The sequence below is a fragment of the Lissotriton helveticus genome, chromosome 4_1, assembly GCF_964261635.1.
Source record: "Lissotriton helveticus chromosome 4_1, aLisHel1.1, whole genome shotgun sequence".
Taxonomy (NCBI): Eukaryota; Metazoa; Chordata; class Amphibia; order Caudata; family Salamandridae; genus Lissotriton; species Lissotriton helveticus.
Genome location: NC_136063.1, coordinates 465,068,195 through 465,094,045, shown reverse-complemented (window position 1 = coordinate 465,094,045; position 25,851 = coordinate 465,068,195). Strand labels below are relative to the sequence as shown.

At 44.3% G+C, this 25,851-nt stretch overlaps 1 protein-coding gene across 3 annotated transcripts in view; it reads right to left on the bottom strand.

Moving 5' to 3' along the window:
• Positions 1-1,013: 1,013 nt before the first annotated feature.
• OTUD6B (OTU deubiquitinase 6B) overlaps positions 1,014-25,851 on the bottom strand; it is a 175,308-nt gene continuing 150,470 nt past the window's right edge. Inside the window, exons 6-7 of one of the 3 annotated variants that reach the window (XM_078687055.1) lie at positions 24,408-24,514; positions 1,014-1,599 (exon numbers count right to left, since the gene is read on the bottom strand). In XM_078687055.1, the coding sequence (XP_078543181.1) occupies positions 1,518-1,599; positions 24,408-24,514 (189 nt within the window). In that variant the 3' untranslated portion in view covers positions 1,014-1,517. The remainder of the gene's footprint in view (positions 1,600-24,407; positions 24,515-25,851) is intronic. The other 2 variants (XM_078687053.1, XR_013610508.1) reach the window with 2 other exon arrangements.

Sequence of the window (25,851 nt, the reverse complement as noted above, 5' to 3'; positions counted from 1 at the left end):
AATTATTTGACACATACCCAAAGCTGAAATAAAACATTGATTAAAAATAAAGTTGCCATATTCCATACCCAAATGGGACTGGGGGTGGGGGAGAGAACAGCATGGTGTAAACTTAATTTCCCTACACTAATTGGTAATTTTGTAAATTATATCACTGCACTGAGATTGGTCAGAGAGCTTCTTGGCTGTTTGCCAGTAGATTTATTAAATGTTCCCAAAGGCAATGCTAGTTATGCCAGTGCGCCAAGACTCATAGCTAAAAAATGCATCTTGACGCAATGTAACAAGACCACTCCTTCCATGCTAGAACACTAGTGTAAACAGATTACTTTCTACAACAAAGAGAGAAGACTTCTGGAGGCTTGTCTCATCACAATAAACACGGGACAAGAGTTCAGACTACATTTTCTCCAGTTCCAAAATTGATAGGTGATATTCCTGCTACATAACACCAATGAAGTGTAAAATCCTGTTGGCAAGGGTACCGGCCTGTATTTCACCAATCCACTAATTTGTCATAGAATCAATGCATAGGATACTGGTATGTGGTTATTAGGGTAGGGCTAAACTCATGTTCTAGCTTACAATTTAAAGGTGGTATTCAGGTAAATTTAATTGTTAAGTTCCACTGTTTGTGGATCTCAGTAAAATAATGTTAAACAATTACTAGATCTACGTAAAATATTAAAAAATTGAAACAACTAATTGAAGATCAAGATGCAGTGATTAAATATTACACCCTTTAAAGATACTAGACTTCACTTCAATTGTGGCGTACATCTGTAAAATAAACACTTTATATAGTATTCACCCTGTGATGTAAATTACAGCATACAATGAACCTATTCTGGTAGCAGCATACCATTCGCTTGTGCTATTAGTAAGACAAACTCACTAATCACAACATTCAAATTCATTTTGATCACACAATTTCCTCCAAGGAGCAGAAAGCACCCACAATACTTTAAAAAATATAATATAAATGGCTGGAAAAATGCTACTTGTTTGCAATATATGCTTTAGATGCATTTAATAAAGCACGTCTATTTCCATGATCTACATTTGTAATATTCAGTTTAAAATTGCCTTTATTAACTGATGAACTGATTTCGGAATGCAAAATTGTTACCCTTTAAAATGCATTGAAGAATAACTGCAGAACTTTTATTATTTGGCTCTGAATTCGAATACGGCTGGCATCGTATAATGGCTCGTGATGTCATAAGCCATAGCCACAAGGACTTCTGATTTTAACAGACGTGTACATCTGGAATTGTGGACAGTCAATGAGATGCAATCAATAAATAAATTAGGATGCTGTTGTATGTGAAAACCACACAAATTGTCAGTTAGACATTTGAACAATAGTCAGTTGATCATCAGTGGTAAAACATTGTCAAAAAAGAGAAAGGCGTGGTTGTAATTTATGCAAAATAATTATACGATGTTTTTTAACACAAGAGTGATTTTTGTCCACAGCTATGCTTTAACAGACACAGTATGTGGGCAATTAAAAACTAGCTGTTTTCTGCAACTGTGTCCTTTAGTTGTTCCACAGAATTGTAATGTTCACCTAATCCATAAGCGTGTCGCATGTAACTAAAAGGAAAAAAAAAATACAAGATATTAAAGAAACATTACAGGAGTTGATAATTATTATAAAGTCATGGCTTAAGTATTTATGTATCAAATGCATATTTATACACCAATAGTTATTAGAGTTTACCATTCACTGATGTATGGCTCAAACACTGCATGTTGTTCATATTTACAAAAATACAACATGTATGGGCACATGCAGTTCAAGGTTTTAGCTACTCTTTCTAAATACCAGCAATAGTGTTGAAAATACATTTGCTAGGGTTGGTGTGTCCATAAAGCACGGCGAGATGCCAACATCACAGGTCATCAAAGGGAACCATACTGCTATTCCAAACACAACTTATTTTCTGGACACACCACAGGTGAAAAAAGGAGTGTAACCCATAGACCAGTTCAGGACTGGGTAAGTAAGGTGCATTAAGAAACAATGTCCTGACAGGTAAGGATGTGTAGGCAATTAATTATGCATGCATACAGCATTACTCACAAGGAAAGAAGGAGAAAACTCATTAATTTGAAGAAAGATAGTTACTCATCTTTATATTGCGACCTAAGTTCATGGTCGAAACATATACAGTTAGAAGCAGCACTGCATAAATAAATTGGTGACAACCATATAAAACTTGGTGCTAAAGGTGATTGTGGTGAAAGTGGCGACGCAAGTGGAGAAGTGAACAGCAAGGACAGCGCACTGTGACAGAGTGCAAGTAATTTACAGTGTGTGGCTCCAAAGCAAGTGATAACGTGATATCACAATACACAAAGTTTTTTCAATTGAAGGTTGAGCCACAAGAGAGGAGTATGCCTGTTAGTTAAGCCGTTAGGTCGACGGCGTTTCGATCCATCTTAGTTTGGATCGTCATCAGGACTTGGTTGTCTGAATTGGGGCGTGCTTAGTTCCATGCGTAGGGAAAGTCCATTAGTTGTTGGAAGTTCCCATGAATCAATCACTACGCCCAGATTGATTCTGAGACAGCAGGCCGATTCATTCAGGAGTCGTGCTAACACAACGGTGGATCATAGACTGCCGCCTTCAGCATTGATTCCCCCAGTGCCCTAATGAAGACCTCAGATCACCTTGACTTGGCGAACCGGATTACCCATTAGGCTGCCCCGAACCGATTCATGGTATACTGAATAAGGTGTTGTCTATTTCATGACATTAATGAAGGTTTTTTATCTTTATGTGTATAAATAAGTCGCAAATAATGTGAAATAAATCACATGAACTTAGAATGGTTTTCTAAGCACATTTATGAGTAATTTTGAATTACTCCTGGGGATGGCGTTGATTCGTCATCAGACACCCTCACACCTGTCGCGGCAAAATAGTCGGATACCTTGTTGTTGGGGGCCTTTTTCGGTGACATATGTAGATACTATTCTTGGTCAGCCCCTGGCTGCCCTCGCGTCGCTCAGAACCAGACTGTGCTGACTTCGTCCGGCCCTGCAAGCGGATCCCCAATGCCGAATGTGAGGTCTCCCAAGGTAGGCAAGCGGGCCCCCCAGTGATTATGGTCCGTGCGCTCATGTTGGGTCTCTGCAAGAGCAGTGCTTTTCTCTGGCTCCACTCAGTATGTGATAAGGCAGGAGGCCTGCTTCGTCGACCCAGTAATGTTGCCGGTGGTCTCCAATGTTAATTTCAGTATTTGGCGGCCATATTAGGGTGAGGCAACAAGTACCCAGTGCTTCGCAGAGGAGTTGGTCTTAGGCCCCCTCTACTAGTAGATGTCTCGAGGTCACGAGGCTCCTCATGCCAGATCACTTCTGGACCCCACTGCCACACCATCCAGAAGTTGCTGCTAGATGCTGCCACCACCACCACCAGACCCCGGAGTCGCGCCTTGCCCCCGGTGCTATGAAAGGGATCAGGGCCCCCGCCCCCTGCCTTGTTTCTTGCTGGAAGAGGGGAGCCCCCCAACCTCACCTCGTGCCTGCGGGGGTTCCTGTAAGCTGGAAGTCCAAAAGCACGTCTCCCGGCGGGCACCGGGTCCTCGAGCACCCCTCTGCTGGCTGTCTGAATTTCTCCTGCTGCTTCTCAATGGGGGGAGGGTGGAAACAGCAGTGTGGAGCTCAGCGCACCATCAATCCTCCTCAACTAATGCAGGTTTATATACCCGCCGGGGCAGTCCACCATTTTGCTCCATATGGATGTCACCACGAGGGAGTCCGGCCGCCACCTCCAAAGTCCCTGTAAGGGCAGAAAATCTCCTATAGCACCAGGTCCATTAATAGGGGCCACGGGGTCTCAGCCGCTGCGTCTCTCAGCCCCCACCGCAGATGCAGCCGCCATTTTCCTCCGCTCTCGGCGCCGGGCTAGTGCATCACTCTGGAGCTCCTTCGCCGTACCGTGGGTCCACCACTGGGTTTCAGGGCAGATCCCCGCCGTCACCGCACTCCGGGCCGCGCAGTGGGGTGGTCAGGATGTTTGGAAATATGCCTTATGCCAGGTAAGATACGGGGCCTGGGACAGAGACGATCGGATTCACGTCCTATCGGCCATGTTAGTTGGCCACCTTGACTGCTCTTTTAGTCCAAATTGACAGTCGCTTACATGAACGGAAGTGTAAGTAAGGAAAAGAACCCAGGCCTGCACTTCCATCATTTAGGCAGTATCAGGATGGATGACTGGTGGATCAATCGAAAGACTATGCAAATAGAAGCCAACGGTAATTTTATCACAGGAAAACGAAATAGAAGACATCAGCTCAATCAGCGATTGTAGTCTTTAGTTGTAATCCTAATTCTGTTTATAACTGCAAAAAAGAATCCATGAAAAAGTCAGTCTCTCTATCAGGGAGGCACTGTAATCCACTAATGAATGGAGGGAGAGGGAGTTGGCTCTCTAGATATAGTACACCGCTCAACCTCTTCTGTGCAAATTGATTTAGTGCAGCCGCGGCCTGTGCAGGTAAAATCGGTGGGGCCAGGTTTGGGGGCATTCGACAGATGACCACAAGGGAAAATTAAACAAGTTTCCCTTGTTGTCTGTCAAAGTCCCTCTCTCACCTGCACGGGCCGCATCTGTTTTAGTTATTTCAGAGCAGGGTCAGAGTAGATTTTTACATGAGGCATGTAGATTACACTTTTATCTAGCTATCATCCCAAAAAGAGATATTCAGATGGGAAAGGTCAGCTGTTTTATGAACGGCTTAGTTTGCAAGAAAAACAAAATACAAAAAACATATATGCTTTTTGTGTGTAGATGCAATTCTAAGATACGATTACCATTTGCAGTGTGTTACTGCTGAAATACCGCCTAAATCGATGTCATGTATATCATGGGCAACAAACCCATATAAATGCTAAAGGATTGTTGTAGCATACATTTACACTCACAAGCTCTCTGCCGACAGAAACTCAGCTCCAGCACACTAGACAGGAGATTGTGCTGAACAGAAACTTCAGAATCCATGCAAGGATCCCTTTTTTATTCTCAGTCATAAGTCCAGTCAACAAAGAGCTGCTTTTGCCCAAACAAATATGCGTTCACGCAGTATTCTGCATGTCTCAAACGAAACTAGTGATCAATCCCCACTCTGCTATGCAACTGCCTCGGCTACCTCGAATACCTTTACCCATTGATAAGAAGAGTTTCAAGTAAAGGATGCTATAGATTGTAAATGGTTTCATAAAAACTGCTACTTCAGAAAATGTAATCAATGTAGGGTGGTTGAGCATTCAGAGAGTCAAGCTGCGAAACATTTACGCCTTGCGTCTCCTACAACAATTCAATTGTTATTATCCAGATTATCCAGCTTTCTGGGAAAAATGCTGGAGGGGTGGTTTGGAGTACTTTCATGACCACCCAAATTGCTGCCCAAATAGGCCTTAATCGGATTGCTAAGGCAGGCGCAAAGCAAACTGTCAAGGCCGTGGACTATATATTCAGGAGGGAACAGAGATGGTATATAAACTCTTGGATATGGTGTGCAACCAATCACTGGACTTAAATACATATAAATCCTCACAAACATCACCAACCCACAAGCCTTAGCAAACCACTTAAACCATTAAGTATTCATTGCTCAACAGAGAATATTTAGGCCTTGTCTTTACTTCAACAGTTTTCACCAGCTGCTCAGAGTTCTATGCCTTTGAACATTGCTTCGGGATTTCCAGGGAAGGTGAAACAAGTGGATGAAGCGGTAAGGAGACAGGCACACTTTTCACCTGTGCATAATGTTTTTGGGTGTAATCAGGTGTCGTTCTGGGGAGGTACTTCTAGGATTTTAGATTGCGGGTAATTTCTTTTCTATTCTTTATTTTTAACAGCTCTTGCTTCAGGTCTCTTAACAGTGGAGGTAGAGAGTTGGACACTTGATACAGAGACTGGATGGGCTAATATCAACATTGCTTTTGTGATGACAGTTCAGTTTGGACAAATGGATATTCAGAACAAAGTGAGATATTCTGCATGTGGCAGAGGATGAAGCCAGAGGCAGTGAATACATTGTGGATAATACTGTCATTCAAAGTAAGTAATACCTGGTAAGCCTCAGAATCTTTGGTTTTGGACCTCTGATGTCACCTGTGCTTACTAACCAGGTCTCAGCTGTTGTATGGTCTATTTAAAATACCCTCTCACTTTAATGCTGGTGAAGCACCCTCTAATGTGGGACGTACCGGAGGCCATGGCGCTCTTAGTAAAATAGTAATAATGAACATTCAAAAAGGTAAGTGTAAAAAATACAAAATACCCCGGCCACCTACATTTATGACTTAGTCAATGGGTTTTGAAGCATGGAAACATGGGTGATGTTTATTATATAAATGACAACACTTCTTTGTTTAGTTAGTGGAGGTTTTCGCTGGCACTGAGAGGTTGCCCCATGCTGGAATTCCAATCCAGCGGATTCCTGTGAAGCCCAGCTCTCCACCAAGACGGGCTCCCCAATGACACTGAACCACAGGTAAGTTAGATCACATTACATTCTGGCAGATTCACCCACCCTAGGATAGGTAGTACTAGGTAGGAGTACAAAAAAATAACAGTACTTATATGTGAGCATATACTCTCTGTAACAGCACAATGGTTGAATTGTTCATCTTCAGATTATTCGGTTTCCTTTTACTGATTACTACGGCGCATGTATTTTACACAAGAGTCATAAATAAATAGTAAAATGCCATGTTGTGTATTTTTTTGTTTGTCTCTTTGGGTATGCAGGAGTTAAACAAAAAGGTTCTAGATCAGTTACCACAATTTCCCTGGAGAGTCAGGGTTGTCATGTTCTGAGGTTGAACATTCCACTTGTTACCTTGCCTGGTTAGGGGCACAGATGGTGCAGTGAGCTAGCAGGACTAAAGCCAACTTTATCCTGATGGTGTGCGTAGAATTAGTCTTGAACAGTTTTGATGCTTATGTTGTCAAACAAACGCACAGTTTTACTGAGAATGTAGGAGCCATACGACATGGTGCCACCAACGTTCAAGCTTCGGTTCTTATTTAATGGATCGCCGGAGTAGTTTTCTTTTGTGTACCTGAAGACCACAACTCACTTATTAACTGTGGACATCCGTGGTGTTAGGGAAAAATCCTCTTCAGCGGAGTATGGAACCCCTATTTATTGGATGTACGTTGTTTAAACTTAAACCTTTAAAAAGGATCGCCCATCTGAATTTTACATATTCAAATGGCTAATGCAGCACCAATTAATATACCGGTGAACTGCAGACATATAATCATGCAGATGTTACATCAAAAGGGGTTCCCCCTTGCAGGAGGAGACATGACCTTTGTGGTTGAGGTCCACAAAGCAAATAGGGCAGAGGTATTCTATTAATGTGTTACATTCCTAGCAGTGAATGCACAATCCAGACTTTTTCATGCATTTGACTCTAACTGCATTTCCTAACAACTACATAGCTTATGAAGCACTAGAAATACCATTAATGTATCAATAACACCAAGACTGGTTTGAAGGCGCTCTACCACACACAACAAACTATGTTAGACTAGGTCCCCTCAGCAATGAGAGAGCAACGTGGCCAGCCTTAGCCAGTTACACACTCTACCCAGATATAGCAAATTTAACAGCAGTAGAGCTATGTACACGGTACGCAAGTCTTGTCAGAATATAAAGTCGTTAGCCACTATATCTGATGCAAACGATGACAGCAATTCCTGCAAGGGCTGCTCAACTGCACAACCATGATTGGCTACGCCTGGAATTAGTCCAGTGACCAACAGTGTAGCCATGGGTAAGGTTCTCATCAGAAAGGAGGAGATTCCGTTCTGGATTTCACAGAGAACAAATCAGCTTGACGCAGTGTTTCCCCACAAGACCCCATGAAAAATAGAATACTCACCATATTCTTGCCAATGGGAATGGCTCCCCCAGAGGAAGAATGCGCCACTTGGGGTATAGGCTTTGAGCACACGTTACACCCTCATTAGCTGTTTTGCCAGAGGTGCTTAACAGATCCAAAATGAGTATGGGGAAGTCCCTGCCCTGGATTTGAGGATTGAACTGATGGGTAACTTTGCTGCAGTATCCGCAATAATGCTAAGTAATATAAAAAGGGGAAGTAGCAGCATTGGCTACACACCAACGGCTCACGCAGGTTGCTCTGGAAAACCAGGAGAGCAAATTACCTAAATTTATCGAGGAAACCTGTGCAGCAATAGGTAGAGCTAATTTGGGAGCCAAAACTAGCAAACCACAGAATAAGGGCAATTCTGAAAAGGATAAATCAAAACAGGACCGAGTCTTCTAAGAAGAGGGGGAATAATAAGAAAAATAAAGTAAAGACTAAAAACACAGGGTGGATCTCCTCAACAAGAGTCCACTGAAAAACGCTATAATCTGCATAACCGGAATATAACTAAAAAGCCTGATTGGTATCAGGATACCGATACACTTTCCTCTTGTTCCTTTTAGGAGTCATTCAAAAAATGCTTGGAGAGAGGGGGACGAGCAGAGTGCAGATTAGAGAAGTATGTGAAAGTGAAGAAGTACTCACACCATTCTTCTGACTTTATAATAAAAAATAAAAATCCAGACCTAAACAATTGAAGCCTCAATTGAAAAAGAAAAAGATAGGTAGCCTTGAAGTCAAGCAAGTGACGGATTTTGAGGACACTACTTCTGAATGGGCGTGGGCTCTGATCATGGTGGAGAGAGCACAGTAAAAGTCACAATAGTTCGCCAGAATCTTATTTAGTGTCTTGTGGCAGTAGCAATGAGTGACTACATCCAGGTGGAAACACTGGAGAGGCCACGGAATGTCCCAGTCAATTATATGCATTACAACTCCAAACGGATAGCGATATACCACCATACATGTGCTCTTTTGGGAGAACTTGTCATTCGGCAACGACATTCATTTGGATGAAAAGGATTGGCCACTAGACTTTGTTATGGATTGCCCAAAAGGGGAAAATTTGATTTTACCTACCTTCTCCGATCTCGTCCAAGATGTAGTAAGACATTCGTACGCCAAAGAGTGGGCCTTAGCGCAAGCTCCAGCGTTATACCGCAACCATGTGGGGTTGGAATGATGGATACCCTTATTATAATATACCTGTGAGGTCCACCCCACAACAATCAAAACTATACCCCATTAAACAGAAGGCTAAAAAACTGTTAGAGAAATACTCACACAACTTGAATACCAAGGTGTGATAGAAAGAAGTACCTTCCCTATAAATAATCCTTTGTTTCCAGTATTAAAACCTGACTATTGATATTGTCTAGTCTTAGATTAAGGACTTTTGAACACCACTAGACGCATTTTCGTTGGACAAAATGTGCATAGCTATACACTAATGAATATAGTGCGTAAAAAATATAAAACCACATTAGATATTTCAAATGGGTTTTTCTGCCAACATATAGCACCTGAAAGTAGGTACTTGACCGCATTCTGCACCCTAGGCTCTCAAAAACAGTTTTATCGATTGCCCCAGGGGCATAAGAACAGCCCCGGGCTGTTTTCAGCCCAGGCAACAGAACTTTCCAAAAACTTTCACAACCAGGCTTCGTCCTTTTTCGATGACAGATAAGTGACGGATGATGACCTATCAACTCACTTGGATACAGTAGATTGCACAGGTTTGGGATTAGCTTACATATTTATTTCAAGAAATCAAAGATTGCCTATCTCGGTGTCCTGTTTTTAGGATGTGAGCTGTCAAATGAAGGCAGAAGCCTTGCGAAACATTTCTTGGAGAAGTGTGTGCTGTTACAACAACCAAACACATTGAATAAAGATCAATTGATTGGAGTGTTTTCAATCACATCAATGATCATAAAAGCCCATAACCGAATTGATCACACCAACTGGCACATCCATCTATACTCAAGAGGACATACTGCGCCCCTTTCACACCTTTTGCTCTACACTGTACAATGCTCCACCTGATCAATCTGAGGACCACGTATGTGCTTTCTTGCAGTCATCACTGTGGCCCACATTCACACAGCGACTACACTCGCTCGACTCCAAATTAGTCACAGAAGACGTAGTGCAGGTGATCAAGGACTAAGCCCATTATAAATACTTTGTCACTCGACGGCCTACCACATGAATATTATAGTACTTTCTCTTCACACTTTGTGCCCAAATTGACTGACTAGTATGAAGCGGCACTGGCTGAGTGCGAACTCCCTCAATTGTTTCAGGAATCACTCCTGGTTTCCATCCTGAAGCCAGGTAGAAACCTGGCTTCATCATCATCATTCATTCTTCATCATCATCTCAACCCATTGCCATTCTGGGGGCGGATTATAAAATACTGGGCAAAATATTGGCAGATCGGTATGCCTGGATCCTCCCCGATCTCATTCACATATGCCAGAACGTAGCACCTCTCAGAATATTTACCAGTTATTTCATATACAGGATCGCGTTAAATGATGTTGCCTGATATTAAGACCTAGAGAAAGCATCTGATTCACTGGCGTGGCCCTACTTCTTTCAGGTCTTGACCTAATTTGGAGTTGGGCCAAGACTCCTTGCATACACTCTGCTCCTTTACACTAATCCGACCTCCCGAGTCTGCCTGGGACGATTTATCTCCCCGTTTCAAGTGAGCAGAGGCACTATCATGGGTAGGCCTGGGCGGTAAATTCACGTTCTCAAAATGCGTGTTGAGAGATATTTTTCCCTGAGCTTGCAAACTGCGATTGTGAACAGTAAAAAAGCATCGCAAACAAGCAATTCCGCGTGTCTGCGGAATTTCTGCGAGTTGGTGGAGATTTATTACGTTTCGCGGAGATTTGCGTAACGCGATTACGCAAATTCCGCCCACCCCTAATCATGGGGTGCCCACTTCCACCACTGCTCTTCTCCTTGCAATGGAGACCCTTGCTGTACGCCAGCACTGTGTGCATGGTGGCTTGGGAATACCCATGGAAGACAGGACGAATGCTGTGTCACTGTACCCCAGCAATATTGTCATTTATTTGAAGGACATCACTTCTGATCTTTTCTTGCTTCAACATACACTCTGCGAGTTCGCTACAGCCACTGGTCTTTGGGTAAACTGGGACAAATAAGTAATACATCCACTGCATCCTGACCAACCGCTTCAATCCATATGTTTGGGAACCACCCCCCTTCGCTGGCAAGAAGCAGCTACCTGCTACCAAGGGATCATCACCACTATACCCCGCTGGATATATTTGAGGGGAACCTTTGGGTGGCACTGCTGGGCATCAAGGTGCAAATGTACTTCTGACGATCTTTGCCCCTTGCCCCAATAGGCAAAATTGCACTAGGGAAAATGATTATTGACCAGTATACAGCGCACATCACCGAAAACTGTGATATATGCCCGTGCACTGCCCCTGGTCAGTCCTCCTAAATTTGCTGGTACCTTCACCAGACACGACAAAGTCCCCTCAATGGAGCACTCCGTCGTCACAGTTGGAGATCATTTTCTTAACGGTCAGCTCCTTTTGCTTGGCTAGTTCGTTACAGACTATGATTTACCCCCAGGGCAATTCTTTCTTCTGCGGCAACTCACTCGAACCCTATGAAATGTTACGGAGTCAGAACCTACAATGCACCCTGTGCTGCAAACGATTCTTATGATGGGGCTTAGCTGTCAACGTATTACTTGGCTGTACAAAGCCATTCGCGAACTAACACTGCTTCCCCCAGACACCCTAGGTCACAAATGGGGAGGAGGAGTTTGGGAGAGCATTACACAATAGGGAGTGGGTGACTGCCCTAAAATGACCAAAAAAGGTATCCCGTAAATCACAATTTAAAAACCTGCAATTCTTTTTTTTCCCCACAACTTCTTGTACAAATAACAGTTACGATAAACCAAAGAGACACCAAATATAAAAGAACATCAGCATACTGTACATCTTAATCTAGTTGACCAATATACAAGACCCAATCAGATAAAAAAAAAAAAGAACAGAAAAGGCCCGTGACTAAATCTGAAATATACATGTGAAAGACATGACAAAGACTGACATCATTACAGACAGTATATGGCATGCATGTTTATGTAGTTTCAGCTACATTTGAACCTTGCGGAGTAGCTGTACGTAGGTACGTTACTAAGGGCTCCTAGACGTGGTTTGGCCTGGAGGACGGTGGAAACTCCTCGGCCTATATTTTCTCTACAGAGTGACAGATCTTTAAGCCACAATTCCACTGAAGGGCTCAGCGTACTATCCCACACCATCCCCACCCGTCTTTTAGCAACAAGCAATGCCACTCTTGTTAACCTACCCACTGCACCTTTTATGAAAGGAACTAACCCCAGCAAACATATTTGTGGAGAGCACTGCAACGTAATCCCAATAATCTTTGATAGTTTAGTTATCACAGCTGCCCAGTATTCGTACACCCGTCTACAGGTCCAGGCTAGATGCCAGAAGTCTGCACCCAGAGGCCTGCATCATTTGCAAGCATCTGTGTCTCTGAGCCCATATTTAAAAAGCTTATATGGAGTGTAGTAGACCTGGTGCAAATATTTAAAATGTATAATTCAGAGATTTCCATTGGAAGGGAGAGTGCTAGTGAGTTGGCAGCAGATCTCCCATTCCTTCTGGGTGAGTGGTGTGTCAAGATACGCATTCCAAGTGTCGAGGCTCTTGTCACTGTTGAGAGGCCGGTCTTCCCGAGCAGCGCGATATAACTTAGTGACTAGCTTGTGTCGAGTGGGGACAATGAGAAGTGTGAGCAATGCCAATGCCTTGGGCGGTTCCGTGGGGAATGTGGGGTAGTGAATCTGCTAAGCCTTTTTTAATCTATACATGTAAAACATAAAGAAGGGTGTCTTATTCTGAATGTAGTCCATGTCTGTGATAGTCAGAAAAGTGCCACACGGAAATAAATCCTGCAGCATGGATATGCCCACTTGCTCAAGTGTATGCAGGGCTCCCTGCTCATGTGTTACAGATACGCTAGAGTGGTAAGCCACTGGCAGGAGCAGGGAATATAATGGGAGTTTGTCTGCCTCACGACCCAGTGCCTGCCAATTGGCAATCGTAGAGGTAATGGTGTTAAATGTGGAGCGAGTGGAAGGCCTGTGACTATGAGTTAGTAAGGAGCTCAGTGGGATAGGATGGGCATCCCTGTGTTCTACCGCCACATGAGGGACGAAGGCATGTGGGGAGAACAAAAAATGCACATATTGGGCTTGTGCACATAGATAATAAAGATAGAAATCAGGTACGTTGAACCCCCAACCCACAAATGCCTGTCGGCCATCCCAAATGAGACAAAGCAGCAGAGTGTGCACTTGTTTAAAAAATTGTTGAGTGAGTTGAAACAGTATATTACTGAAAAGATATATAAATTTGGGTAACACACCATTTTGACCAAAGCAATATGGTCTACAAGCGAAAGCGGGATTTTTATCCATCTATCCACTTGTTGTTCCAGCATTGCTTAGGCTGTTCTGTAATTCTCGCGAATAACAATCTCTGGATTTTGGTGAATCCACACCCCCAGGTAAATTACCGACTCTGTGGTCCACACAAGGGGAAAGTCAAGTTCATGCAGAATGGTGCTCTCTGTCAGGGACATCACCAACGACTTGGACCAATCGATATTAAAGCTAGAGAAGTGGGCAAAGCGGATATATTCAGGAAGAACTGGTGCTAGATATGTGCGGGGCTCATGTATGAAAAGCAGCATGTCGTTTGCATAAAGAGATAATGACAGGTCGATATAGAAAGTTAAGCGCCGCGTATTTATGAGATTGTCTTATAAGACAGGCTAGGGGCTCCAGTGTCAGAGCAAATGACATTGGTGAGAGAGGGCACCCCTGCCTAGTGCCCCTGGTTATTTGCATCAGGTCCGATATGTAGCCCTCCACCCGCACTCGCGGGTGGAGGGTCCAGCATATAAAATACGCACCCAGTTAATAAAGAGGAGCAAAAAACCCATCCTCTGCAAAACATAAAAAAAGATAGCCCCATTCTATAGAACCAAATGCCTTGGCGGCGTCAAGCATGATCGCCGCCGCTGGCTATTCAGGATTGAGTGTGTGGAGTGTGGCAAACAGTGTCCGCAAATTATGGGAGGTCGAGCGCTCCGCAATAAAGCCCAACTGGTCAGGTAGGACCAGTTTTTGCATGAGCGGCTGGAGACGATTAGCCAGAATCTTCGCCAAGATTTGTACATCTATATTAATGAGCGACAGAGGTCTGTAAGATTCACAACTAGTGGAGGATTTATCTTTCTTGAGTAGTGTTATAATTAGTGCATCGCGAAGGGATGGTGGCAGTTTGCCTACATCATACGCTTCAGCGTACATTTCTAATAAATAAGGGGAGAGTTCTTCAATTTAATTTTAGTAAAATTCACATGTGAAGCGGTTGGGGCCCGGCGCTTTTTTATTAGTTAATGTTTTTATCACCATATGAATATCTTCCACTGTGATCGGTTGACTTAGGTATTCCCTCTGACCATCCGAGAGCCATGCGATGGCTATCTGCGAGAGGTATTTATCGAGATCGGCTACATCGGTCTCACCTTGGGAGTTGTATAGTTTCTCATAAAATTGCTGTAATTGATTGGCTATGTCTGGAATACTGTGATAATCTTGGCCCGCCTCATCTGTGACTTTAGTGATTGTCTCTCTTTCCGTTCGGCATTTAATCTTATTGGCTAAATGGTGTACTGGTCTGCCAACCTCACCCTAGGCCACACTCTGTATCGTTTTGATATATACCTCATCCCTTCCTCAGCCAAATTCGCGTGTTCAATGGTAGCCTCTTTAAGGCAAGCCAGAGTCGACTCGCAGGGCACAGCTTCGTACTTCTATTCTAGTCAGTTTTCCTCTTAAATCCTTTAATATTCCGGAAGTTGTGCTGATACAGGTACCCCGAATAGTGGCTTTAAATCCCTCCCAAAGCAGCCATGCGCTATTCACTGATCCCTTATTATGCTCGAAGTACTGCGTTATAGCTTCACAGATCGTTTCCATGTACACCGGGTCCGACAGCGCTTCAGACCTGAAGCGCCATGTGAAGTTTGGGGGACAGATAGATCGAGGCGGACAGGACAGTGATCCGAAAGTGTGAGCGGTAATACAGCCACATCAGTCACCCAGCCCTCTGCCTCCTCACTCATCAGCCAGTAATCAAGACTGGACCAGCAGCCATGTGCGGTGGAAATGTGTGTGCCCTCCAGTGTGACATCTAGCAATTCCAAATCTTCCATTCCATCTTTGATTGCACGCGCTGCTCCAGGAGAGTGCCCCACCCTGCCGCTAGATTTATCTTTTTTTGGATCTAATTTTGGATTTAGGTCACCGCCCCTGAGAATGACAGCGTCTGGGAGTGCACTGATAACAGCAAGAATGCGCTCATACAATATGGGAGACCCCTTTTGACAAGGGTGAGGATACCTTGGCTATAGGAAGAATACAATGAGGCGATTTGATATCCAGCCCAACGACTCCCCACTAACCTATCTGTCATTCGTGTTAGATGTGTTTCCTGTATAAGGGCAATATGAATACCATGGCGATCCAAGTGTGCCAGGACCTGACAAATCTTTTTTGGTGAATTTAGCCAGAGTACGTTCCATGTCAGACAGGTGATTGACATTACTATGTACAATTACAGCAAGTCATATTTGAGATGCAAACAGCCCATTGCAACGAAAAGGCTATCCTCACAAGGAAACAAGTACTGCTATAATTGTTGGAACAAACATATTTGCCACTGTTAACCCCTCCCATGCTCATGACGAGCTGAGCTTGTCATAACGGTCAAAACGCTTGCACGCGGGGCTAATTCCACCGCTGTGCTTAACGTTCTGAAGTAACGGGGAGAGTTATGTCAATGTTAGAGAGTGGGGTAGCGGGAGCGTCTGCCTCAGAGTCAGAAGCTGCCTGCTGAGGAGCCCGGCTGGACTTTCGTGGCTCAAACGTGAATCGCGGCAGGCCGCGTTCAGATTTACCCATGATGACTCAGCCGTACTTGGTCGGAGCAAGGCTCGGACAGCAAAATAAAAAAAAGGAGGCAAGCCTCTTTCCGACAGGCGGTATGTCACAGAGGACCAACCAGGTGAGAAGGGGAAGGAGAAGCTGTGTAGACTGCAGCACACCGTGCCTGCCAATATGCCCTCAGATCTCCATCAGCGGCAGCGCAGTGTAAATATGCCAGTCAGACAAAAAGAACACTAGTTGAGAAGCTGGACCAGCAGGAGAAGTACAGACCAGCACATAGCCAGAATAGCGTCCCAGCTGCTCAATGGAGGGAGCCAGGCAGCCACAGAAATCTGTCAGTCCAATGGGAGGACTAAGTTCCATGAGGTCTGAAAACAAAGGCAGCAAATTCAAAATCACCAATGAGGTAATGATATGGGTCTCAGTGCCACACTAGATCCCAGTTGCAAAATCAAGGGGGAAGGAGAGCAGCACCACAGATCCGCAATGGCGCAGCACCTCTCAGGATGCTTTCACAGTGGCGAAGTATACATTTTGCAGGGTCCACTTAATAGCATCGCATCCCAACGCTTGACATTCAAACTAGCAGCATGGGAGGTATTGAATTACACCAGCACGTAGACCGCAGTAATCTTCTGTCAACAAACATCGCTGCTGTCCACACGAGGGAATCACCCACGGGCACCAGCAGGCAGCAGTCGCAGGCAATCAGTGAGAGGTTTCCCGTGCACCCACTTGCACCACACCTCACAGTAAAAAGGTAGAGGCGCCGCTCTCACACCGGTGAGCCACTCGTCAACCCCACAGAGTCGGATCTAGGCAGCCCCGGCGGTTCCGGACCACAGCCGCGAAGGGCGAAAGGCAATACGGCTCCCCACACACCCGCACCGGCAGGCCGCGAGGTCGGCGAGTCAAGGGCGGCCTACTCCCACAACCAGACTCCCCACAGTGTCAGGAGCTTACCGGCCCTCAGCTCGGGTCCCGCAGTCCCACGGGGCAAAGGTCTAGCAGCGCTGTGACCTCCACATCAAACCCAGCGCAATTCTGGCGCCCCCGTGGCTCACAACAGTCCTTACCGCAAAGGCTAGTCGTGGCTCTTCACGTTGCCGTTGCAGACCCATGACCTTTCCAGCCGCAGATCCGCTTTAAATTCGGCTCCGCCGTCCGCAGCTTCTGGCTATGTTGTTCTACACACCTTCCCAAATGTGTATTCCGCCGATTTTGCTGTAAGCGAGGGCGGATGTTCAGGATAATGAAAGGATTATTGACTTGGCCGGCGGAGCTGCTCTACAGAGCGGCCATCTTGCAGTGCGCCCTCTAGCACACGAAAAACCTGCAATTCTTCACGCTGCATCCCGTCTACTTCATCCCAGTCCAAATTAGCTGATTCGTTCTACAAGCAGATGCGCGCTGTCAGTTTGGTCAGGCTCCTGCAACACATGATCTTGTCCTGCCCAGCACTGCACCATTTTTGGGAGAGAGAGTATACAACACACTACGCTAGGTCACGGAGCTCACGGATATTCACACGTGGGAGGAGTGTTCGCTTGGCATTTTCAGGCTGCGCAAATCTTACAGCTGCACTCTCGCTTCACTTCCCTGGCGCTTTTCCTTCTCTGGCTGCCTAGTATGAAGCGGTCCATAAATGTTGTGCAGCGGAGAAAAACATCCTACGATATGAGGAGGTCCGGGGTCTCCGTAAGCAACCCACGTCCCCTCACTGGACCACCCTCCTTTCGCAGTTTCTGCAGCAACACACCGGAAATCATAATCTTGAAACAGATACAGACGTATCTCTTTGCCTTCTCTCCCCTAGCCCCCTCTACCCGAGACTGTATATCTTACCTTTTGTTGTGCAGACTCAAACACTTGTACATATACACAAGCACATGTTGTATATTGCATGGCCCCCACTGTACTTGTTTGCTGGACCTTCATGCTATGCTTCTATCTATATATGTCACATTGAAACGGTATGAAAAACTGCTTCCATCGCACTATACTGTCAACTGTACATTTTTCTTCAGATACATTTTTAACATAAGAGCCCTGGGTGGGGAAAGCTACCAAGAAGTGGACAGTGTCAAGCCTAACCAACAGAAAGCTATGGCATTGATTCCACACCCACATTAAATATGGAGCCAGACCAGGATTAGTTGAGATTTCTACGTATGCCTGTTGGCCTCCCTATGCAGTCTGTTGTCCCCACAATGCGTAAGACATGTAGTCGTCAATGTGATAGCAAAACTACCTTTAAGGCTACCAGGGTACCTAAAAAATTAATCTAACCCCACACTCAAGGAAGTTTCCGGCCTTAGAGGCTATTTCAAAGGCCAGCATTCCAAACGTGAAAGCTTCACATCTACGATGGAAACAAAGGGCCAGCTCACTCCCAGCAACAAATGCAGATTACATATTTCACTCTACACTACAAACACAGGCAAATGTGCAATATGAACACAAATATTCTCTGCCCAATAAAGTCATGCCTCTAAATCAGTAGGATTATATAATCTCCACTGATTGTTCTGGTCAGAACTGCCATATGGACAAAGCACCAATACTCTTCTGTGTGCGCAGCAGTAAAGGGTAGCATACAGGATGGAGAATTCCACCCTCCTAAAACCTATGCGCAGTCACTTGCTTATTGCACAGCGCAGCTGGCTTAACTGAAAGCCCTAAATCTGGCACTTGAGAATATGGATCCCAAACCCCACCTCACCCCCACTCCTAGTGTGTGATGCGTATGATTCGGTCCAGTCTTACAATGAGTACTTACACTACTGGAACCAGAAAGGATTCAGAGATTCCAAAGGGTACACAATAAACTACAAGCTGCTTAGACAGGTGGCCAAACTAAAAACATGTTTGACACTGACTCATGTGATACATAAACTAAGTCATCAGCGTGTAGTAATGCACGTTGGAGGGAATTCCTTCGATGATGAAGCCACAAAAGCAAGTCGATGCAAAAACTCTCTAGTATGAGGACAGATGAGACATCATGATGGTTCTCAACGTTGCACATGATGACACCCTCTTACCGAAAGGTTTTCCAACAAAACACTCATACCAGTTAAGTGCACAAAACATTTCAATTGCTCTTATTCCCGGAGTGGGGGACAGAATAATACCCAATTCCGATTGCAGGTTAGGGTAAATCCTAGCAGCACATGATGGTGGCTGCTACAATCTCACTATTGCAGCAAGTCAATTGGTGGCCAGGTTTATACAAACAGATTAAGGATTTCACCCTTAAATGCGACATCTGCCAGTAGATGAGGGTTTCCACCATAGCACATTCACCACTGACACCTCTATTGATCTTAGGCAAGTCTCTGGCTTGTATCTATTTGGACCACTGTGGACCCTTACTCTCAGATGGGTCTTACAAATACATCATGGTAACAGTGAATTCCTGCTATTGATTCCTATGGGTATGGCCACAGCAATCGGATGATGCTTAAACTGTTATAAAAGACCTGCAAGCCTTTATCAGGCTATAGGCAGTAGCCACAGACCATTTTGACCAGGATCCGGTGTTTGCCTACAAGATTACAGAGACCCCAAGGGAAAATTGGGTGGGACTGTGCAGTACTGCTCCCCCGATCATCCCAATGGAAACGTGGTAGTGGAGAGGAAGAACCGATTCTTAAAGCAGTCTTTAACAGTTAGGGTCTTAAGTTCAGGTGGCTGTTGCGTTCACCGCCTGTATGTGGTCGGAGAGTCTTCAATCCACCTAGAAAATCCCTGGGTGGTCAGAGTACCTATGAGATCCTGTTTGGGGGTTAAAATGTGGGTTAGAGACCTTGACAATCCCAGTACAGTTCTGATGGAAACGTCTTTTGAGATCAGTGAACGTTTGGCTATTTTACAGAAACTGAACAACTTACGAGATGCTCAGAGCAACATCCAGCAGGAACTTTCTGCCACTGGTGAAGTGAAGGAAGCACCAACAAAAACTTTGCACAATAGGTCATTTGGGCCATCCTACAGAGTGCCTGTACCTGTCCTTGCCGTTGAAGGTACGAGAAACGGTATTTTACTGCCCCTTGCTGGTAGCAAACACACAAGATTTGTGTCAATAGAGCTCATCAAACCACATCATGTGGGGGGTTCTACATAGTAGGCTAAAGTGGCACCTTGGTAGATAGTTACCTCTCTCCTTTAACTACCATACAGGAAGTCCCGTTGGAAGCTTAGACCGACGATGAAGCTGCTTCTTCCTGGCTGAAGACAGCCAACACTGACTTCTTCCTGTACATCAACAAAAGCCATAAATTCATCATGTACAGAAACAGATTTCAATTCTGCAAACAGACAAGGATGGTGTAACGTACCGCCATTAGAATCACCTACCAGTTCTACACAGCTCCACAAGCCTCCCAATCTTGTGCAAACTGCCTCTGGCTCATTTATCGACTTTGATGCCACCTTCACAAAAGGGGGCTATGTGAATTGTACATCTGGCACAAAAAGACATGCCTTGTGGAGCCCTGGATGCTCCAATAGATTTGCCCTCTACGCAGACGATCTGTTATTCTTTCTTACTGACCCCGAAGAGACAGGGACAAGCACATATTTGATGAGTCGGTGGGGTTCACATCAACACCTCTAAATCTGTAGTATTCCCCGCAAATGAATATACAGGGCCGATACACCGGGCTCCAGGCATAAGCATAGAGACTGACTGTTTCAAGTACATGGGGGTGGGGGGTTTAATCACGCCTGGAGCAGGACGCGCAATAAGGAGTCAGCTCTGGCGCAAATGAGGGAGGCGATGCGGATGTGGTCACATCTGCCATTGTTACTTATCGGCTGTTTTGCAATCTTTAACATGGTGTCCTTAATTTGACTGCTCCAACTACAAAAGAAACACCACCCGATCTCCACATCATGGTTTATTCAAATTAATACCATCCTCAATGGGGTGGTGGGTGTCCTCGCATTGCTTTGACTAAATGTTTTCAGCTGACATTTGGGGGAGGTATTGCTGACATTGTCTCCTAATATTCTGTCTCTCATTTGCTCATTGTTAACAAATGGTGGTGTGATCAGGGACACCGGCCTGTGCTGTGGAGAAATGGGCAATGGGCAGCATTCCTCTGCTGGACTCTACGTGAAACCAGAGTAGTCCTCACTATATGGATATCTACCATGCGCCGAATGGGATGGAGGGGAGGCTTGCGTAGCAGACACCGCTGTGGCATGGCACCATGTTAACACAAATGGCTTATCTGGAAGGTTTTAGGAAGTGGGACATGATTGGTAGATCTACACTGGGGGATGTGATGCCAGAAACAATCCTAAGACCCTTTCAGGAGCTTCAACAGGAATTCAGCTTCAATTGTAGTCAATTTCATCGTTATTTGAAATTACGTTCTGCTCTTGCCACATACACTGACAGTCTTCATTCCATCCCGGAATATAATCCTCTGGGGCTTAAACTGCTTGCAGAGGATCTAAGAGACCACAAGCGTCTGGACTGGGAGACTGACCTTAAAACCCTCGATGATGGTTGCGCTGATGTTCTGAGATCGGCCCAGGAGGCAGCCATTTTGGCACGCCTCCAGCAGTTACAACTAAAATACCTCCACAGGATCTATTATACTAGACACTGATCATGGCACATGGGGTAATAGAATCTCCACTATGCTTGCGGTGTCATACGGAGGAAGGTTACATCATGCTCACAGTATGCGACTGTTCAGTTTTACGTCGATTTTGGGATAAAGTGCTCTCCTATCTGAGCCGAGTGCTCTCTTGGCTGATGCTCACGAAACCGAAGCAGGCCCTCCAGCACATTACAGACAATATTGGGGGCAATAGGTACAAACAGACACTCCTTTTCCTTGGGTTGACCTTGGCAAAGAAGGACATCACCAGGGAGAGGAAGGCGGAGACATTTCCATCCTTGGTGGTGTGGAAGGGGGTCAGGACCATTGTATGGGCTTGGAGGTGGCAGTTTACCAGGCCAGGGGTTGTCTTCAAAAGCATAAGAAGGTTTGGCAGTGTTGGGCAGACTATCAGGGAATGGTCTTGAAAAGTGGCCGCTTGAAGTACTCTTTCATTGATCAGATTAGAGAGTATTAACAGGTGGGTTATAGACAGGATGCGTGTGTGTACTACGATGTCTAACATATATCCACATGCATGGTTGGGGTGGATTTTCTGTGCAGTTCTAGTGCTTATAGGAATAAGACTGAGGAAGTTTATCCTTTCTGTATAACTGTTGGGTGTCCAGGCCTTTTTTAACTATAAAACTCAATAAAATTGGTCATAAAAAATAAAAAGACATACCTTATCACTCCATGGATATACATTTGGATTACAATTGCATTGCTTTTCCTCTTCACTTTAAGTCATCAAATCGCTCTGGGTTGGTTACTATCTTCCAGACAGACTGAGTTGTTCCATCTTTCATACACTCAATGCTGGGAAGCATTTTTGGAGGCTTATCGCTTTTACTGTTCTAATTGTTGGGACACTGATTTTATTCCATTTGCTCCACAATGGACTTACCGCCACGCAAACAAATGGAAATGGAACTACCACGTGTGCTGTGTCGTGAGAGAATTATACAGTCCTTTGGCGCACCCTTGCTTCAAGAACTTAATGGCACCTGGTTCTTGTCCTTTCAGCCTGACTGGCTACACTGCGTGCAGCCCCTATTCCACTGTGAGCTGTGCACTTTCGAGTGTGCCCTGGATATATGGTTTGGGATGCAGCCAGTCCAATCTACGGACATTACGCTACTGGCAGGTCCCCTAAAGACGCACCTGTACAGACACCGTATGCGACTGCCGCTGCTTCAGAACGCATATTATAAGCCTTCCTGGAATGCTTCAGCTCCTGGTGACATGGACCCTGGCTTGTCCTCTGCAGATGTACTACTGGCCGTCACTCCTTCAGCGGACGCTGAGGGTTGGACTTGAACAGGTTCACTCCATGGAACTGGCAATAGGGGTGCCAATGGACCAGTCATCTGTGTATGCTGGGAACAGCTATATTTCATCCATGCCTCAGAACATCTAAACAATCTGGCAGTTATCGAGCAGTGGAGATTTTTTAAATTTGGCTATGTTTAGATCATCAAAATTGCTTTTAGAAATGAAATGTTTTAATTATTGCTTTTTTCAATGACCTTTTATAACATGTAGGTTTTTTTTATACTTTTATTATTAAAGAAGCACAATGCTTTAAGATTTTAGGTTTTATATTGGCTCTATTTTTAGGTTTTATATTGGCTCTATTTTTAACATACATTTTAAGGAAGCTTTTTAGTTGAATCACATCCGAGGAGTGGGTGTCATGTGGTCGCACAGAGACAGGAACACTACCATTTTACATGCTCATGTTAAAACTGGACATCCATTTTTGAACGTTGACACTTGACACACCTTTTGTTTGTGTTCCTTGCACAGATAATGCTCCATGAAATAACCTAGCTTACATTTACACATCTTCCTAGCTGCATTATCAGAGCTTTGAATATTCAGTATGAAAGCTAAAGTTCACTACACAAAATTATGTTGTTTATTATTCATCTCTCTGCAACAGCTTTGTCAGGTAGGATCAATAATGACAGCCTGACTGAAACTTCGGCATGGAAACATGGGTGATGTTTATCATATAAACAACATCACTCCTTTGTTTAGTTGGAGGAGCATTTACCTGGCACTGTGAAGTCGCAATATGCAGGAATTCCAGCCCAGTGGATTCCCGTTTAGCTCCTGCGAGGGATAAAGCCCAGCTATCCATCAAGACGGGCTCCCTGATGACACTTACCCACAGGTAACGAGCAAGTTAGATCACCTATAGTGATTCTGGGAGATTCACCCACTCTAGGTACACTAGGATATGTTGCGCTAGGTAGAAGTACAAAATATAATAGCACTTATAAGAAAGCATATATTCTCTGTATTAGCACAATTGTTTATCTTCGTCACCATTCTTGTAATGCTGATCATCTTATTCTGTTTCCTTCTATTGATTATTGCAGTTCACGTAATTTGCACAGGAATCATAATGCTTCAATAAATATTGAAACACCATATTGTGTATTTCGTGTGCATCTCTGTGGGTATGCACGAGTTAACAAACATAAAGGTTCTAGAGCTGTTACCACAATTTCCATGGGGAGTCAGGGTTGTCATGTTCTGAGGTTCCACATTCCACCTGCTACCCTGTCAGGTTAGGGGTATAGATTGTGCAATGTGAGCTATCAGGACTAAGGCCAACATATCCTTATGGTGTATGTAGAATCAGTCTTGCACAGTTTTGCGTTCATGTTGTCCAAGAAACACACAATTTTACTGAGAAAGTATAAGCCGTACGACACGACAAGGTGTTGCTATTTCCCAACACTTGGCAGTCAGCAGGTGAGGTAATGCATTTATAAATTCATAGTTGAAAGGGGAATACCATTACTTACACAAGGAGGATTGGCTCGCTAGCGTATTCTTCACCAACAACAATTGGAGCAGAATCTGCTTGCACAACTTCAATTGGTGTTTTCAAAATGTGTGACAAAGCTCGTAGCTGAAAGAAAAGGACACAACTTGAAGAAACCTTACTGAACTATTCAAGGGCTGGTTAGCAAGTATGAATAAAGAGTCTGAGAAGCAGGTGAACTGTAGTTTAAGAAAGACCAGTCACTGATTTTGAATATGTAAGCAAACATTTAGTCTAGAAACAAGAAAATTAACTAACTATTCATCCAGAAATGGTACCAGTCTGTTTTTAGACATGCAAGAGTGACGCCAAGTGCTTGTGCACCAAGGGAATATGGGGCTGAGAGGATGTTGGGGAGGGGAGGTGAGGGATAGCAAGGACTAGGCATACTGCCATCACCTTACTTGGTCATTCAGCAGAACTCCCTTCCAACTTGAGGTTAACCGAATTTCTTGTGATAGGAACATGGTATGGGTAAACCAAGCATGGCAAACTGTGCAGAATATCCTGGCTAAAAGGTGACTCTTTCAACTGGACATCTTCCTTGGGTCATAGCTTGCAAGAGGAGTGATCCATGTCACTACTTTACAATTGTGTGCATTGAGTGTGTGTCTTTGGATGACCACCAATGCTGCGTTCACGGTGGTGGAATAGATGGATTCCGGAATACATGAGACTATCTACCTCGTATTAGTGGCTCAGGCTGTTTTTACTGCCTAGGGCAAGTCCAACAATACTGATGAACAGATGAGAAACACATCTTAAAAAACTCTTTCAATAAACTATTTCATAGATCTGTAAACATCAAGATTGCATAGTGTTTCCTCTGCTGAGGAGCACGGCGCAGGAGTCATAAACAGAAAGTATTATTTCCTTGATTTCAGTTTCCTTAAGGGCTTATGTAATAAAGGAAATTAAGCTGGAAAACTATGTTGGGCTCCTTTAAGAAAAAACCTTTCAGAAGAATTATAGACCAATAATAGAACATATACCAGCTAAATTTGTATTGCTTCCTGATTAAATGCCTTCTAGCTACACAACATTCAGGAGGTTATCATCAGTGAAATGCAAATGTGCACATGACAACTTTTCATGAACCAGGCTGTCGAGCTATTCAAGGGAAAGAGTTGGTAGGGTACATCATCCCGAGGAACAACAAGGCTCTTTTATTAGAGGGACAGCATTTCTGCGAGCCAGAACTGGTGAGGCAAAGCATGATAACCTGTAACACAGTGAAATTAATGAATGTATGGAATGTCTTAAAAGTCTAATAAATTAGGTGAAATGTGTGAAAGGCACAAAGAAACTTCCTGGAAAAGTCTAGCATGGAGTCCCTTCCATGGATCCTTTGCCGCTTCAAGCTTTGAAGCATTATTTTGCAAAGAGGGCTTTTTTCTTCATCCGTCTATTTTGAGGAACACTAA